Below are 15,086 nucleotides of genomic sequence, written 5' to 3' on the forward strand. Positions count from 1 at the left end.
GTTTTACTGTATCAGCAGACACCTTACAGTACCTAGCATGGGGGTTACAGGAAATAGGTTGTAGGAAAGAGGAAATAATATACCAATTCAAGCAAATCCTACCAGATCTCTGGCAGTCTACATGCTGCATCTGCATGCGGTCCATGCTGGGTCCTGGCTCCTGTAGCTCCTCCTTGTCCAGGTCCCAATCAAGATCCAGACCTCCAGAGCAGTGCAGAACCTCACCAACCAGTGGGCCACCCTGGGCATCACACACCTTCCTGTATGCCATGGTGTCACCTGGAATAAACATGCATGAAATGTTCTTTAACATAGTTTCCACAATCTAAATCCTACGCACATTGACCATAAAGTCAAAACATGAGTCTCAAACAGAGTCACTTATCCTCTATTGTACCAACTAAAATGGCACAGTTTTAGAAATGAAACGTCTGTAGTTACCATTACAAAGATTAAATTGGATGAAAGAAGTCCAGTTTAAAGTTACAGATTCGTGAATTTAAATACTTTTCAGACACTATGGGGCAGAACAACCCAGGAAATTCAACAGTGATCCATGCAAAAAAGAGCATACTATCAAAAAGCCCTCACTGTAGATGACTCTTCTCTTTTTTCAGAGATTTGGTCATCATAAGATACAAGTACAACTACTTGTAAGGTAAATAGGATGGAACAACTGCTAACTTGCTATGTAAAAGAATTTATACAGCACCAAAATTTCACAGATCTTAGTAGGAAGTACATTCCTGTGACCTGAGCATTTTTAATTAACACAATGCATGTTGACAGGTACAATCCATACTGAGACCTGTCTGTAGCTAAACCAGGCAGTGTGTGTTGAAAGCCTGATATCAGCCATTTGGGTCAGTTTAAGACTGCTCATTCAAGGTAATGGACGTTACATTAGTGCTACAAATAGTGGAAAATGTGATAAATGTGGTTAAAAGCTACTTGGGCTAAGTGACTGACCAGAGCCTCTCAGCACACAATTATGAAGACAAAAAGCACCACAGGGTGCTGTGCAGGGTGCATTTACACACATTCATGTGATAGAGGAACTTAAGTTAAGCCAAGTACTGGATGTCTCTGAGCATGTGTGTGTGTGTGTGTGTGTGTGTGTGTGTGTGTGTGTGTGTCTGTGTGTGTGTGTGTCCAACAAGAATTCATGGCTTTAGGGGTGTGGCATGACTTGGGAGACGGTGACTGTGTGTGTGTGTGTGTGTGTGTGTGTGTGTGTGTGGTTGTGTTTTACCCAGTAAAACCAGCTCTGGATTCAATACAGCTCCTAATCAGCATCATTAAACCCGTGTGAATGTGTGCGTGTGTGTGTCAGCTGCATAAAACCTCCCAGCTAATGTCTGTATGTCATCAAGTTCAACAGCCCCTTTTACATGCTCTATCATCCAAGTCCACCATGAATGCGAAAATGAGCTGACCAATCGATACCCACTTGGGGTAAAAGAAAACACAGTTAACCCTTATGTGGTGTTCAGTTCAAATTGACACTTTTCAAGTTTTTACTACAAGAAAAATGATACAAGGTTAGCTTTTTAAAACCTGAGACTCAATGGCAATGCCTTATTTTTTATGAGGAACATGTAAAAGAAAAAAAAAGAATCACTGTGTACACATGCTGCAATGTCCCCATAAATTACTGTCATTCTCTCCTTGACCCACTTACACACTGAGACGCACAGACACACACGGGATGGAGGACGAGATGCACATAGATAGGATTGTGTTTTTGTCAGTGACATGTTCAGGTTATCATAATGTTTAAGTGTCTGACAAGCATTCCTTTTTGTTAGGGTAAAATTTTATTTAACCAAAGAGAGCCATTTTGTTTCTAAGCCATTAGTCTCCATTGACAAAAACAGTAATTTTACCTGCCAGAAAACAGACTTTGTTGGTCTACCAGTCTAACACAAACAAACTAACCAATCGAGGAAGCAGTGACTCAGCAATTATTGTGTTCTGCAAGGTAAAATTATTATTATTATTGAGTCTTGTGCTTTTTTAAGAAGGAGATGATATCAGATTATATCCCTTTTTTTGTTTGTCTTGAGTAATGGCTAAAAAGTGTTTTGTGAGGTCACACTGACCTTGACCTTTGACCATCAACCACTAAAGTCTATCCGGTTCATCCTTGAGTTTAAGTGGACATTTGTGCCAAATTTGAATGAGTTCTCTCAAGGTGTTACAGTGATATTGTGTTAACAAGGCCAAAACTGCATTTTGTGAGCTCACTGTTATCTTGACCTTTGACCACCTAAATCTAATCAGTTCATCCTTGGGTCCAAGTGAATGTTTTTGCCAAATTTGAAGACGTTCCATGAAGGTGTTACTGAGATATCGTGTCCACAAGAATGGGACAGACAAATAATCTCCAAGCTTTTGTACATGTGTTAGCCCTTTCTCACACTGCACCCCTCACATCTGCATATCAGGGAAGGGACAAAAAGATAAATAACTCTACATCACAGTGTATAGGTCACTTCAACTACAATCCTCCACCAGCAATATGAGCAGAAGGCTCCTGGAGCTGATATTGGAGGAGTCAGACACATAGATGGGTTAGGGTTAGAGATACATTTTTCAGACTGTATTTCATCAACAGCGACTAAATCAGTGTACTTTTTGTTCATGTGTTGTTTTTCTATTTTTTGTAAATCATCTGCATTTGCAAATTATTTTGAGACCTTTTCTGAAAGATGCACGTCATAGCCATATAGACTCTGAGTTAGTAGTTAGTAGTAGTCTAAGTATAGATCTAAGTTTGGTTCTCGTGTTTCTGCTGTTGTTCATCACCTATATTTGCTTTAAAAGTGTGATTATAATAAAAATAAAAGTGGAATTCAATTGAAAATGTCAGTTCATAATAATACACTTCAATGAAAACATTGTTTCACTGAATTTTTTTTGATGATTTATGCCACACAAGTCTTCATTATAATGGATTTTTTTAGATAAATTATAACTATCACAAAAACAAATCACACTTTTCTATTGCTAATTATGATCATGCATGTTCAGGATTTTTTATGTAAATTTTGCTTTATGATTTTTAGAACCCAAATAATTTCCCAGGTCAGTTTGACCCGAACAGTTCAAAAGGGTCCAAAAAGTCAACATAATACAAGGGTTCAATCCAATGCCTAAAGAAAACTGTTTTCAAACTTACAGACTGTTATTCAATGAAAACTTGTCACTTTGCTCGATAGTTTATTCAAATGATGGCAGGTTCAAACCACCACCACAATGAAGTTAAAGCAAAGAAAAGAAAAAATGACGTGAAGCTCAAAGCTTATGATGTAACTAGTAGATAATACAACAACTGTTCAAAGAAGATATTTACCCAGTGCAGGATTTCATTTCACCTGTGCCTTGCTTTATTGTGCAAAAACAGAAATTCTTTATGTAAGAATGTCATTTCTTTTGTATCTCCCCATGAATCAAAAATGAAATAATAACTTTGGTGCAACATGTTACCCGCCAAATATAATTTTAAATTATGGGATAAGACTTTATATTATTTCATCTTACAATAAACACAAGTCTAAAAATGCAATATCAAACAAGAAGGTATTCACAGTCTACTAAGTTACAAGTTTAATGCTAATCTGATGGCTTTATGCAAGGATGAGCAAAATTTCAAGTTAGTAACAATGGAGACCCCTGAGTTATTAATAGGGCTAGATATTTTGTTGAACATCAAAGATAGCATCCAATGCACTCCAATGAATGGTACTCATTCTTGATTTGACTGTTGATGATAACAGAATGAATTATGTAATAATAGGGCAACTCAAAGTGATCACATTAACCTCTTTTCCATTCCAGATATATGAAAGGATATTTGATCAAATTTTCCTGCACAGTTGTTTGTCAGATGCTACACTTTTTTTCATTTCAGATCTTTCCAGTCTCAGAGGCAGAGTTGCCCATTTTGTGTTAGAGAGCAGATTCAAGAAGAGATTGAGATCGAAAGGAGAACAGAGGTAGAGAGACTCACAGACGGAGACAATTAGAGGAAGAGTCCTGGAGAGGAGGGAAGATACTGTGAGGTAGGAAAAAAGACAGAGACTGTGGCAAAGACACAAAGCAAAACAGTTGAAGGCAGGAAAAAAATGGCGTGGAGTGTTTATAGATGAAGGAGAGAGGGTAAAAAGCAGAGGGAAGAGGTCTGGGAGTTCCCTGGCATCAATCTTCAATGCTCCACCACACTTTCATTACTTCTAGCTCAATGCAGATGAAGGATCCTCTCAGTAAAATGGAACAAAAGTTCATTTAACTGCTGACCTCATGTTATAGCCACTGCAGTGGGCTTTTAGCCTGACACTTATCACCGTTGGAAAGTGAAAGCCTCAGTACACCATTCTCTTTCTTTTCTTTCTTGTCTTTCCTGTATGCACATGTTATTTGATTGTTAATGTGCTACTTGAATTTCAGATAAACATTTCACTAAAGATGACAAAGTTGCCTTAAGATCGTAGGTTAGTGTCTGCCTTTGTTGATTTGGCTTTTCTACTTTGTTTCTGTTCCATCATGGTGCATAGATTTAAAAAAACAAAAAATGTGCAAAACTGGACTAATTCCTCACTTAATATAAGTCTTTCCAAGTGTCAAAGTCCAAGATATTAGTCCATTAACCTTTCCAAGTTGAGCTGATCCCAGCTGACATTAGGTGAGTGGCGGGGTACACTCTGGACTGGTCATCAGTCTGTCACGGCATTGACGCATACAAATGACATAAAACCATTCACACCTAAGAACAATTTAGATTCGCCGTTCAATCTAACCTGCACGTCTGTGGGAGGAAGCCAGAGTACCTGGAGGAAACTGACGGGCAGAATGCGCAAACGCCACACAGAAAGGCCCCAGCCTGTATTGGCTTTTAACATACAGTAGGCAAGAGCTGAGGCTGACAGTAATGGGATTACCGTAATTTCCAGACTATAAACCGCTACTTTTTTCACACGCTTTGAACCCTGCGGCTTAAACAACGATGCGGCTAATCTATAGATTTTTACGGGCTAACGGCCTCCAGGGGGCGACAGTGACATTGAGAGCGACAACGAAAGAGAGACTGAGAAAGTGTGTGACGAAGTCATTCTGAGGCTGTTCAGTTCCGACACTGAAGACGACGACTTCAGTGGTTTTAGTGCGCAGGAGGAAGATGAAGATAGGGATCGGTGATTTTTCTGGTAGGCTAACGGCCTACGGCTGGTAGGCTGGTTATTTTTTTTTTAACCAGTCGTGTTACTGCTGTGACTGCTTGTTACTGCCGTGTTACTGCCATGTTACAGGCACTGTTCGGAAAAAAGCACTTATTAAAATAAAAATTAAAAAAATCTTTCTGTGTAAATATCTCATGTTACAATGTGGACACCTGCGGCTTATAAAGAGGTGCGGCCTATATATGTACAAATTCTTTTTTCTTTTTCAATTTAGTTGGTGCGGCTTATATTCAGGTGCGCTCAATAGTCCGGAAATTACGGTACATTTGCAGGTAATTGGTCATACATTGGTCAAATATAGGGACAATTTTAACCCTCCTGTTATGTTCCGGGTCAAACTGACCCGTTTTAAAGTTTGAAGATCTAGGAAAAATAGTTAAAAGTATTTTTTCAGTATGAAACTTCTTCTGCTTGCCTTAATTAGTGTAATCAACATATAATATGAAAATGGTTCATCTCACATATTTGCAACCATCCCCTCCATGTTTATATCACATAGATACTGTCCAGGTCAATTTGACCCAGCAGTCAAACTGGAGGTGTCAGAAATGTGAGACTATTTTTTCTTTTCACATTTTCTCCAGAGTAATCCGATTTGATAATCGAGAGACAAGGGCTGGTAGACGGGAGAGAGACAAGCTGGCAGCTATTAGGACTGTGTGGGACAAGTGATTAGAACAACTTCCACTACTCTATAACCCAGGCCCTAATATCACAGTGGATGAAAGGCTGGTGGCATTCAGAGGTCGCCGCCCATTTAGGCAATACATGCCTTCCAAACCAGCTAAATATGGAATAAAAATCTAATCAACATATTTATTTATTCAAATTTATTGAGTAAAATGGGATTACATTAATTGTTTGGAGCATTCTGGTGCAGTTAAAGTAAGCAATTAGCTTAGTGTATTAAATTACATTTGAAAGTATCTTTTCTTGGTGGTCTGACTCCAGAGCAGCAGTCATCACCATTTCCTCACATTAAGTTCTTGGGTTAGTTCTACACTGAGGTGCTTGTTAGTCTTCTTCTGGCTTCTGTTCCACTGCCTCCTTGTCATTTCTAGTTACACGTGGTTGGTGGTTGATGTCTGTGACCGAAACCTCACCATACTTTAAAGTTCTTTTTCAATAAATCATGTGATGAGGGGGCGACTTGTGCCTGTCGTCTCTGCTCGATAGGTCACTGAATTTTTAAGGTCTCACCCCTCCTCATGGTTTGGGGACAAAAATAGAAAGCTGCTCTTTGAGCTCACAGCTCCATTTCAAAGTGTAACAACATTTGACACTGACGGTTGTACTGCTATCTGTACACCTTTTCTGACCTGATTTTAATCAAGGTGACAGTCCCGTATCTCAGAGGACGGGCGTAGAGCAGCTGCATTTCTGCTACAACTCAAAAGCATTCATGTGTTTAAAAGATATGTTTGAAATACAAGAACTGCTGCAGGTGTAATGGCTGTTGAGCTGTTTGAACTAATGGCAATAGAATTTGGCCTGATTTTTATTTTTATTGGATAACTCAATAAATTTAAGGTGAGCAACCCATTTTGTCATTTAAAAAAGAGGAGTTGTCTTATAGAAGTGATGAAATCTTTCTCTTTTAAGCTAATTTCTGTCATTATATTTAGTGGTGTTGGAAAAGTGGCGGTTTTGACCAGTTATCCCTAGAAATTTAGCTGTTGAAATCAGTAAGCCAGCTAGCAATAGCAAGATTTGCATATTTGCAATATTGGCAACATAAGGTTAGCTAATATTATCATTATTTTGTAGCTGGTCACTAATGAAAACAGACATGTAACATTATATAGCCATCAAGTTCACCCAATCACATGGAGAAAATAAGCCAGTTCTGAGTCAAGCAGTTCGTAGGGTTCTCCATCTCAGTAAAGCCAGACGAGTATTAGCTCCACAGTCAGACTGAAAAAGTCTTGGACTTTTCCACTGGGATAAAAAGACACTGATGGAGCTGGAGAAACTTAAGGGTGTTTTGTCAGACCACTGTCCGCCTGGTCCCCATAGACCAGGGGTCGATCACAAGAGGAGTGCAGGTAGATCACACGGAACTCCCAATGAAGTTGAGGAAAAAATGTAGATTGCACGGCATTAGAAGAAGTAGATTCTACTACTTTTAATGCCGTGCGATCTACATTTTTGTGCTACCTGCACTCCTCTTGCGATCGATCAGTAGATCGCGATCGCGATCAACGTATTGGGCACCCCTGCCATAGACAGTCTGCCTGTCCTCTGGCAGTTTTAGACCGAAAGGTGGTTTCTTCAGTGGAGGAAATTCTGGAAGGTTGCTTTCACTTGAACACTGCACAGTGCGTGTGGGTGGTTGATGTGCACTTCTACGGAGGACCTATGGTTTAACAAAGAAAGACTCACATGCTCTAACATACACATGTACGTGCATGCGCTGCCAAACCGGATACCCAAACAAAGAATAGAGACTGGAATTACAAATCACACAGAAGGGGTGTAAATAGTTTGCTGCTATATTACTGTTTAAAATCTCATTTACAGAAACCTTCACCAACTAGTCATGCCTATAGTCACAATGTCACCCAACTTCTAGAACTACTTACATAAAGAGGACATACAGGTGAACCTCACTGCCACTTTCTGGTTTGACCAGAGCTCAGTGGTGTTGAGACAAGATAGCTGAGGATAACACATACTACACACACTCCACAGAAATGTGTACGCCATAGAAATGTGTGATTTATATTTGTAATTTTAATAATTAATCTTTCATATTTTATACTTTAATTAGATTTTTCCTCCATTGCTGTCACATTAAATACTTGGTAACTTCTGTTGTACCTACCTTCTATTTTATCATTTTTATTGTGGTAGACTTTGTAGATATCTTATGCATCGATACTGTATCAACGTTTTTGTGGCAAATAAAAATGAAAATGCAAAGCTGCAACAGTGAGAAAAAAAACAGCCTAATCAATTATGTAGTTCATTCAATGAGCCATAACTGCCTCCATTATAAGCAATCGCAGATCAAAGTAGTCTTTTACAGAGCCAAACCTAAGAACAAATTCTGCATAACAAATACAAAGCCTGATGCAACAGCTGCTCTGTTTGACCTTCACAGTTCCCTGTAATCATAAACAGCTCTGTGGCTTTGAAGAGGAGAGGAACAACAGCATTGGTATGCTGGGACAAAGTCACCCTTCAAATCCCTCCTCTGATATCAAACACTTGCACACGAGGAGACACACATACACACACACACACACACACACACACATATCTGTGTAAGCCATACTACTTAAAATAAATGCAGGTTTGAGGAACAAAGTTGTCTTTCATCTTGTCTTTGGCTCAAAACAAATTGACAGGTCATCCACTCTATCTGCTATCTTTTACTAGTCTACATCAGATTCACCTCTCAATCCAGAAATTACTGTGGCTCTGGCGTGTTAGTGAGGTGGTTGAACACATTTAGTGTGATCACGAGACACGAGAGACAAAGAGTGAGAGAGGCAGAATATTTCCCCAAACACTCCTCCTCACCAATCATTTCATTTGACATGACCTTGTCAGCTGCTGTAGTTACAGAGCATGAAGTGAGCTGTCAATCATGGCTTTCCCTCCCTCCCTGCCACAGAGAAGAGCCGGGAGGGCAGAAGGAAATGCTCGCAAAGACCACAAATTATTCATAATCCTACGTAAATTATACATTGCAACAACCTCAAAGTTACCATCCTTTGTATATTTTCACATCCATGAATAAAACACGTGCAGATTACGCAATGACGCCCACCCCCTGATGGGTCCCCCGATGGTATTCTTTGATAATGGAGGAAATGGTAACAAACAAGAAACAAGAAAAGCAAATGACGATGTAATGAAATGATTGAGTGTCTCCATGGAGACTTGGTTCACATTTTGTGAGGGCCTGCAGCAAATGAGGTGCAATCATATGCTTACAGAAGAGCCAAGGGTTTATCACGTATGTGTGTGAAAGTAACTGGGAGTGTGTGACACAAGAAAAAAAAAATTAAATAACTAGTAAATAAATGACTATGCTGGCATTGTTTGATGGACATTCAGTAGTGGTTATCTGTGTCTCATCATTCTGTGAACAGGAGTGAAGGATGTAGTTGTCAGCCTTTTTCAAGTCTAATTAAGGCAGACAAGGTGACTTCTTCTTCAATCCATCAATCACTGTCTTCTTGTTTTTAAGATAAATGTTATCTTCCTACATTTGTCTTCTGTGTGTTTAATATTTTCTGCTAATTTATGTGAACCAACTTCATGTTTGTGATTGCTTACAAATGTACTCTTTATTTAAATTTAAATTTCATTTGGATTATGTCTTCTTATTTCATGAACATTACAGAGTTGAAATTTTACAATTTATGCTGATTGCATCTTAAAAGTGACAAACCATAATAGGCCCACAGACCCCAGACTACTGTCGACATAAATTGTCCATTCTGCTGCAAATTGGACAATATTAATCTCAAGTAATCTAAGCAAGAATTCTCTCATTACATTGATTTGCAACTAATTTAAAATAATTTTTGCTCACATGACAACTTTTTTTAGATTGTGGTGGTCAGTCAAATGTGTACATAGTCACCTATAATTATCTTACTATACTTAATGGTTTTTCCTAATTTAATCATGACAGTATAATTCCTATATGAATTATATTCACTTCATCTTTTTCCAGTCCACAAAATGGGTTAAAAATGGCAAATCAATATTTACCCAAGAGTTAAATCTCTTGTTGATGTTAACGAAGTGCTGTGAGTTGCCTTAAAAGTCCCATTTTTTTTTCCAGTGTATTGAAGTTTTGATATCCATGAGAACATATTGAGGTTTTAAGAAACCAAATAACGTCTAAATGTAGTTGTACATCTCCTCTCAGGTTTCTCTCTGGAGCTCTAGCGAGAACAAGTTAGTCAGCCAATCAGAAGAAAGGCTCTGAGCCTTTGAGTGATCAAACAAAAACAGAGCAGATTTCAGAAAAATACTCAAATCATGCAAAGCTTGGCAGTGGGTTCAGATGGGCTGGGCTTGGAGCATGGCTGAGGTTGGTGACTGCTTTGTTGTGACATCACAAAGGAAGTCCTGATGGCACAACTTCTGAAAAAGGTTGTGTGCATTTCTCTGTAGACTGAGGACTTTGATACATTCACAGTATTTACACAGCACCTAGACAGGCTTTATAATCAGGAAAGACATGGAAATCTCACTTTGTACAATATGGGTCCTTTATCATAACCATAGCCCATCCATTATGTTCTTTAGTTCCCACAAGCAGATACTGCAAGAACAATAAATAAAATATGCCTTAAATCTGCCATATCTGATTCTTCATTTGAAGACATGTTTGTGTTCGCCCACCCTGTCTCCTAGACATTTCTACAACTAAAATGCAACAACACGTTTTGTAGCAAACAGTCCCTGGTTGGATAACAGTATGTTCCAGCTGTTTTTTGAATGGATGAAGTGTTACATTTGTAACAGCAGTGGAGTCACTAGGAGGCGGGTGAGGTGAATGGCAGTTTTTCAAAAAGCAGAGTCCTGTCTGTGGTTTAGGCAACAAAAGCATTTGGGAAAAGACTGTGGTTTTGGTTAAATGTAAACATGTTGTGTCTGAAACTGTGATTTGCTTCTGTATTAAACCATAGAAGAATTAACTTTCCCTAAATATTGGTGGAAAATGAATATGTTGTGTACGGACATTTTACTGATATGTGCAGTATCAACTGTTTTAGTTGTATATAAAATGCAACTTTTAGGAGGCAAAGTTGGTCCACCTCATGAATGTAAGTCCAATAATCACTCTCTTTTAGCTCTGGCCTCCATCAGCTCTTAAGCTGCTAAATGCTCCGCCATGCAAGTCACTAACTTGTCTATCTGCTGTTTGGTGCTGGTCAAGTAGTGTACAATGAGTTTTCAGAGCTTTTTCACTGAAAAGAGCTGCTCGCTTTGGTCAAAATGATGTTAGGAGAGTGGTGAGAGTGAACGAGCTGAGGAGTCAGGGTGGGATCTGACCTGTTCTGTACTTTATCCTGATGTTCAGGCAGGGCGTCATGTGTGTTGCAGTCTATCAATCACACGATGGCCACTCCCTAAAGCATACCCTGCTTTATTGTCTATTTTCCTCTAAATGGAACCATAATTTTAAAAATCATGTTGAATTTAAGAAGACAACTGAAACTAGCAATTGAGACCATAAACTCAGTAGGAAAATGTCTAGTGAGGTAATAAATCAAGGGAGAAGTAGGGCCATTTTGCCATAGACTGCAATTCAATCAGACTTCTTTTTCCAACCAGTGGAGTTGCCCCCTGATTGTCATTAGATAGAATGCAGGTTTAAACCACTTCTGCACAGGCTTTACTTTTCAGACCCAAAGCCTACGTCTATTTTTATACACAGTCTAATAAAGTCTAGGATGAAACTCACTATAATGCTCTGTAAAGCTGAGGGGACCTGCAGATTCAGGTGAAAATAGGTCAATCACTACTACAAGTGATCAATTTCACATTGCCATTGGAAAATTAAATAAAAATATTGATTAAAGCTGCTTAAATTAAAACTTTTGCAGATAAGTTTAGTAGGAAAATTTTCTGATAGATTTGCATTACAAACATTGCCGTCTTATTAAATTTCTCTCAAATGTCTTTTCTGTGGCAAATGAGTAGTATATTAATGTAATTTTAAAACAATATCTCTTAGGAATACATTATGTTATGGTTAGATTTTGTTTTTCAAGCTGCAAAGATCTGTATTTGTGCTTCCTTAACCCTTACCAAGTACATTCGGTTGCCCAGACTGTACTTTCATCATGCTGACATAAAACATAACAAAAGCATCATTTCCCCAGCTACATTTTAGTACAACAAGAGTGGTATTACATATGAACACAGTTCTTTGGAAAAACATTGTAATCCTGTAATTTGAAATTTCTCCCAGTATGCTAAATTCTCTTTGCAATAATCATCATATCAATACTAAATCACATTTATTATTATATTACTTGGTAAGTTATGAAATGTGATGTCATAACAAGCCAGAATGCAGAACACCAGATGTTTGAAACAAATAATGTTTAAGACATTTTTTTTTAATATTCAAAAAATAAAGCCACATATGAGCACATGTAACCATCAGACAGACCCTTCGAATGGGCTCATGAGCTATAACAGGACGCACTAATGCTCTACTCCTTGTATTTCAGTCACTTCATTTAAAATCTGGCTGTCATGTGTCTCTCTGCTGTCTGCAGAGAGACATCACTGTGCAGCTTATTGGAATCCATTTAATAGCACAGCCAAAGGTAGACTCTGTTCATTTCTGCATAAAATATAACCTGGGTCTCAAATGCTGGTATCTATCCAAAACCACAGCATCGACATCTGCCTGGTGCCATGTAGCTGTGAGAGTTTGTTACAGGCTGCAGGGCCATCACAGAGAAACCTTTATTTTTATAGTGTTCATGAATTAAAGATGGCTTCCCCTGGGGTGTTGAGGGAGAGTAGAGGCTTTATGGATCTCTCTCTTTCTCCTCCACAATAAATCTCCTGAATACCATAGGCCATGTCTCTGGATGTTAGACACGGAAAACAATAACAGCCAAACATTCTTATCTAGCCATGTTTTTGTATTTCTTCCTCTCAATACCCGTTTTCTTCCTTGTTTCTCCCTCGCTTCCTGCCCTCGCTCTCATTCTCACTACATTGCCTGCTCTGAAAGTTCGAGGTAGTCCATTAAAAACCGCATTACCCACAAGTCAACAGGTTATATACTCCATTATGTCTGAAGGTCAGGTTTTGTTGTGTGGCAGGCGGATTTTGGGAAGCAGAACAGGCATACGAGGACGGGTGGCATAATGGACAAGTTCTGCTTCAAGAAGCATCAGAACACACTCGGAATTTACAATTTCAATAATATTCTCCACAGTGTTTTTTTTTTTTCGGTGAGAATAGTCAGGACCTTGATGTTTCAATTTAACCGATGAAAAACAACCAAATTATATAGATTTTTAAATTCACAAGGATTAAATGGTAAATGGACTTGCACTCAAATAGTCTTAGTGACCACTCAAAGCGCTATACTTGCCATATTCATCCATTCAGTCACACATTCATACATCATATCCATACACTGATGGGTCAGCCATCAGGGGCAACGTGGGGTTCAGTATCTTGCCCAAGGACATAAGGCGGTTTGAACGACTGACCTTCTAATTAGTGGACGACCCGCTCTACCTCCTGAGCCACAGCCGCCCCAACCCTGTATTTTGGTGAAAACAGGAAGAAAGGCTGTTGATGATAGATTGGCAGTTGACAGAAATGATGATGTGAAGTCTTTATCTTGACCAAGTTACCACATAACACATGCACATTAACACATGTTAACACATGAGGAAAAGTTAAGAGACACTGGCCAATATTGATACTGGGAAGGAAAAAAGAATAAACTTTGCATACCAGTAACATTAACATTAGTCCAAGTAGGGCCTATATCTGCCCTTACTGCTGGCTGTAATTTCAGCACTCACACTTGATAGCCTGTATTAGCTAGCTCCAACATCAGCATTCATCATTCGAACTGTACATTAACTAATGTTAGCTGTCTTGAGTGGATGGATTGGTAATGCTATCACAGTCTGCCAGCGTAGTTAACGCTTAAGTCGGTTTCTTATATAAACTCTGGACAAGGTCCAAAAAATCAGGTTGAGACATTGTCCGGAGTTTCCTTTCACACATGTAGCACACAACAGGAGATTGTCTATGTCCATGAGTTGCAGTGCATGTGGGGCTGAAATGATGTGATAAAAGTAACATTACAGCTAATGTTATATTAATTACAATACACATGCTCTGTTGAGTGTTTTTAGTAGTTAATGTTCAACAATGACTGCGTTGAAAATTAGCAATGATGATAAACCCTCTGTTTCATACTCTGTGTTGGAACTATGTTAAACTGCATCATCCCTATCAAATAAAATGAAATTTAAATGATGGCATGAACTAGAATTGTTGTTAATTGTTAAAGGTGCACATAGCAACAACATAACTAGTAAGTTAGTTATCATTTGTTAATGATGCACATTAGAAGCCATTTTCAATTATGAACTCTGGACAATGTGTGAAGAATTAGTTCCAGAGCTGCACTTTCACACATGCAGCACATTTCCTGTACATAGCGTCTGGCAATTAAAACAAATCAATCCGCTTGAAAATCAGTAGAAGATTCAGTGAATTATTATGATTTGAATTGCTCCAGTTTCCACAGTTTTACATGCATTATAACGCACAGCTTCTCTATTCCAATAAGGCAGCATCGTTGATGCATTATTTCAATGAACAGCAACAGCCAATGCAGCATAGATAACTATGGGATCACATTGCACCTAAATTACTGTGCTGACTTTAGCCAAAGATTGAGGCTATTTTGTAAACACCTTGAAGTTTCCTGAGTTGCTGATATTTATAGCTATGGGATTCAACTTACAAACTACTTGTAAGGAGACAGCAGATTGATCAAAGGCTGTCTTTCTGAACTGCGGTACCCAGTCACCCCTGGCAGCTGTTAACATCCCACTGGCACTGCCAGGATAGGCCAGGCAGTGTCCTTAGGAATAATTCTAAATATCAGACACATATCAGAGTAAAATAAGAAGTTATCAAAATTGAAAGAGTGACTACACAGGCTGGAGTGTAGTCACACCTGCCTGTGAACAAGTTGTTATGCAGTAAGACAAATGGGGAAAAATCATATTATGTACAAAAAGCTTTGCAGTAGATGGAGACAACTGGTGCCCAGTGTTCTCAAAATTAGTCCGATCAAACTTCATGTTTGCAGTTTCATGTCAT

At 38.7% G+C, this 15,086-nt stretch overlaps 1 protein-coding gene across 5 annotated transcripts in view; it reads right to left on the bottom strand.

Annotated features, from left to right (window-relative positions):
* Positions 1 to 15,086, bottom strand: part of LOC139626812 (inactive N-acetylated-alpha-linked acidic dipeptidase-like protein 2) — a 496,369-nt gene that overhangs the window by 291,204 nt on the left and 190,079 nt on the right. For 4 of the 5 annotated variants that reach the window (XM_071487314.1, XM_071487318.1, XM_071487315.1 and 1 more), the window contains one exon: positions 103 to 279. In XM_071487314.1, the coding sequence (XP_071343415.1) occupies positions 103 to 271 (169 nt within the window). In that variant the 5' untranslated portion in view covers positions 272 to 279. Of the gene's footprint in view, positions 1 to 102; positions 280 to 13,447; positions 13,501 to 15,086 lie in introns of all 5 variants that reach the window. The other variant, XM_071487317.1, reaches the window with a different exon arrangement.

The sequence above is a fragment of the Trachinotus anak genome, unplaced genomic scaffold, assembly GCF_046630095.1.
Source record: "Trachinotus anak isolate AG129_WGS33_773 ecotype Australia unplaced genomic scaffold, CSIRO_AGI_Tana_v1 ptg000010l, whole genome shotgun sequence".
Taxonomy (NCBI): domain Eukaryota; kingdom Metazoa; phylum Chordata; class Actinopteri; order Carangiformes; family Carangidae; genus Trachinotus; species Trachinotus anak.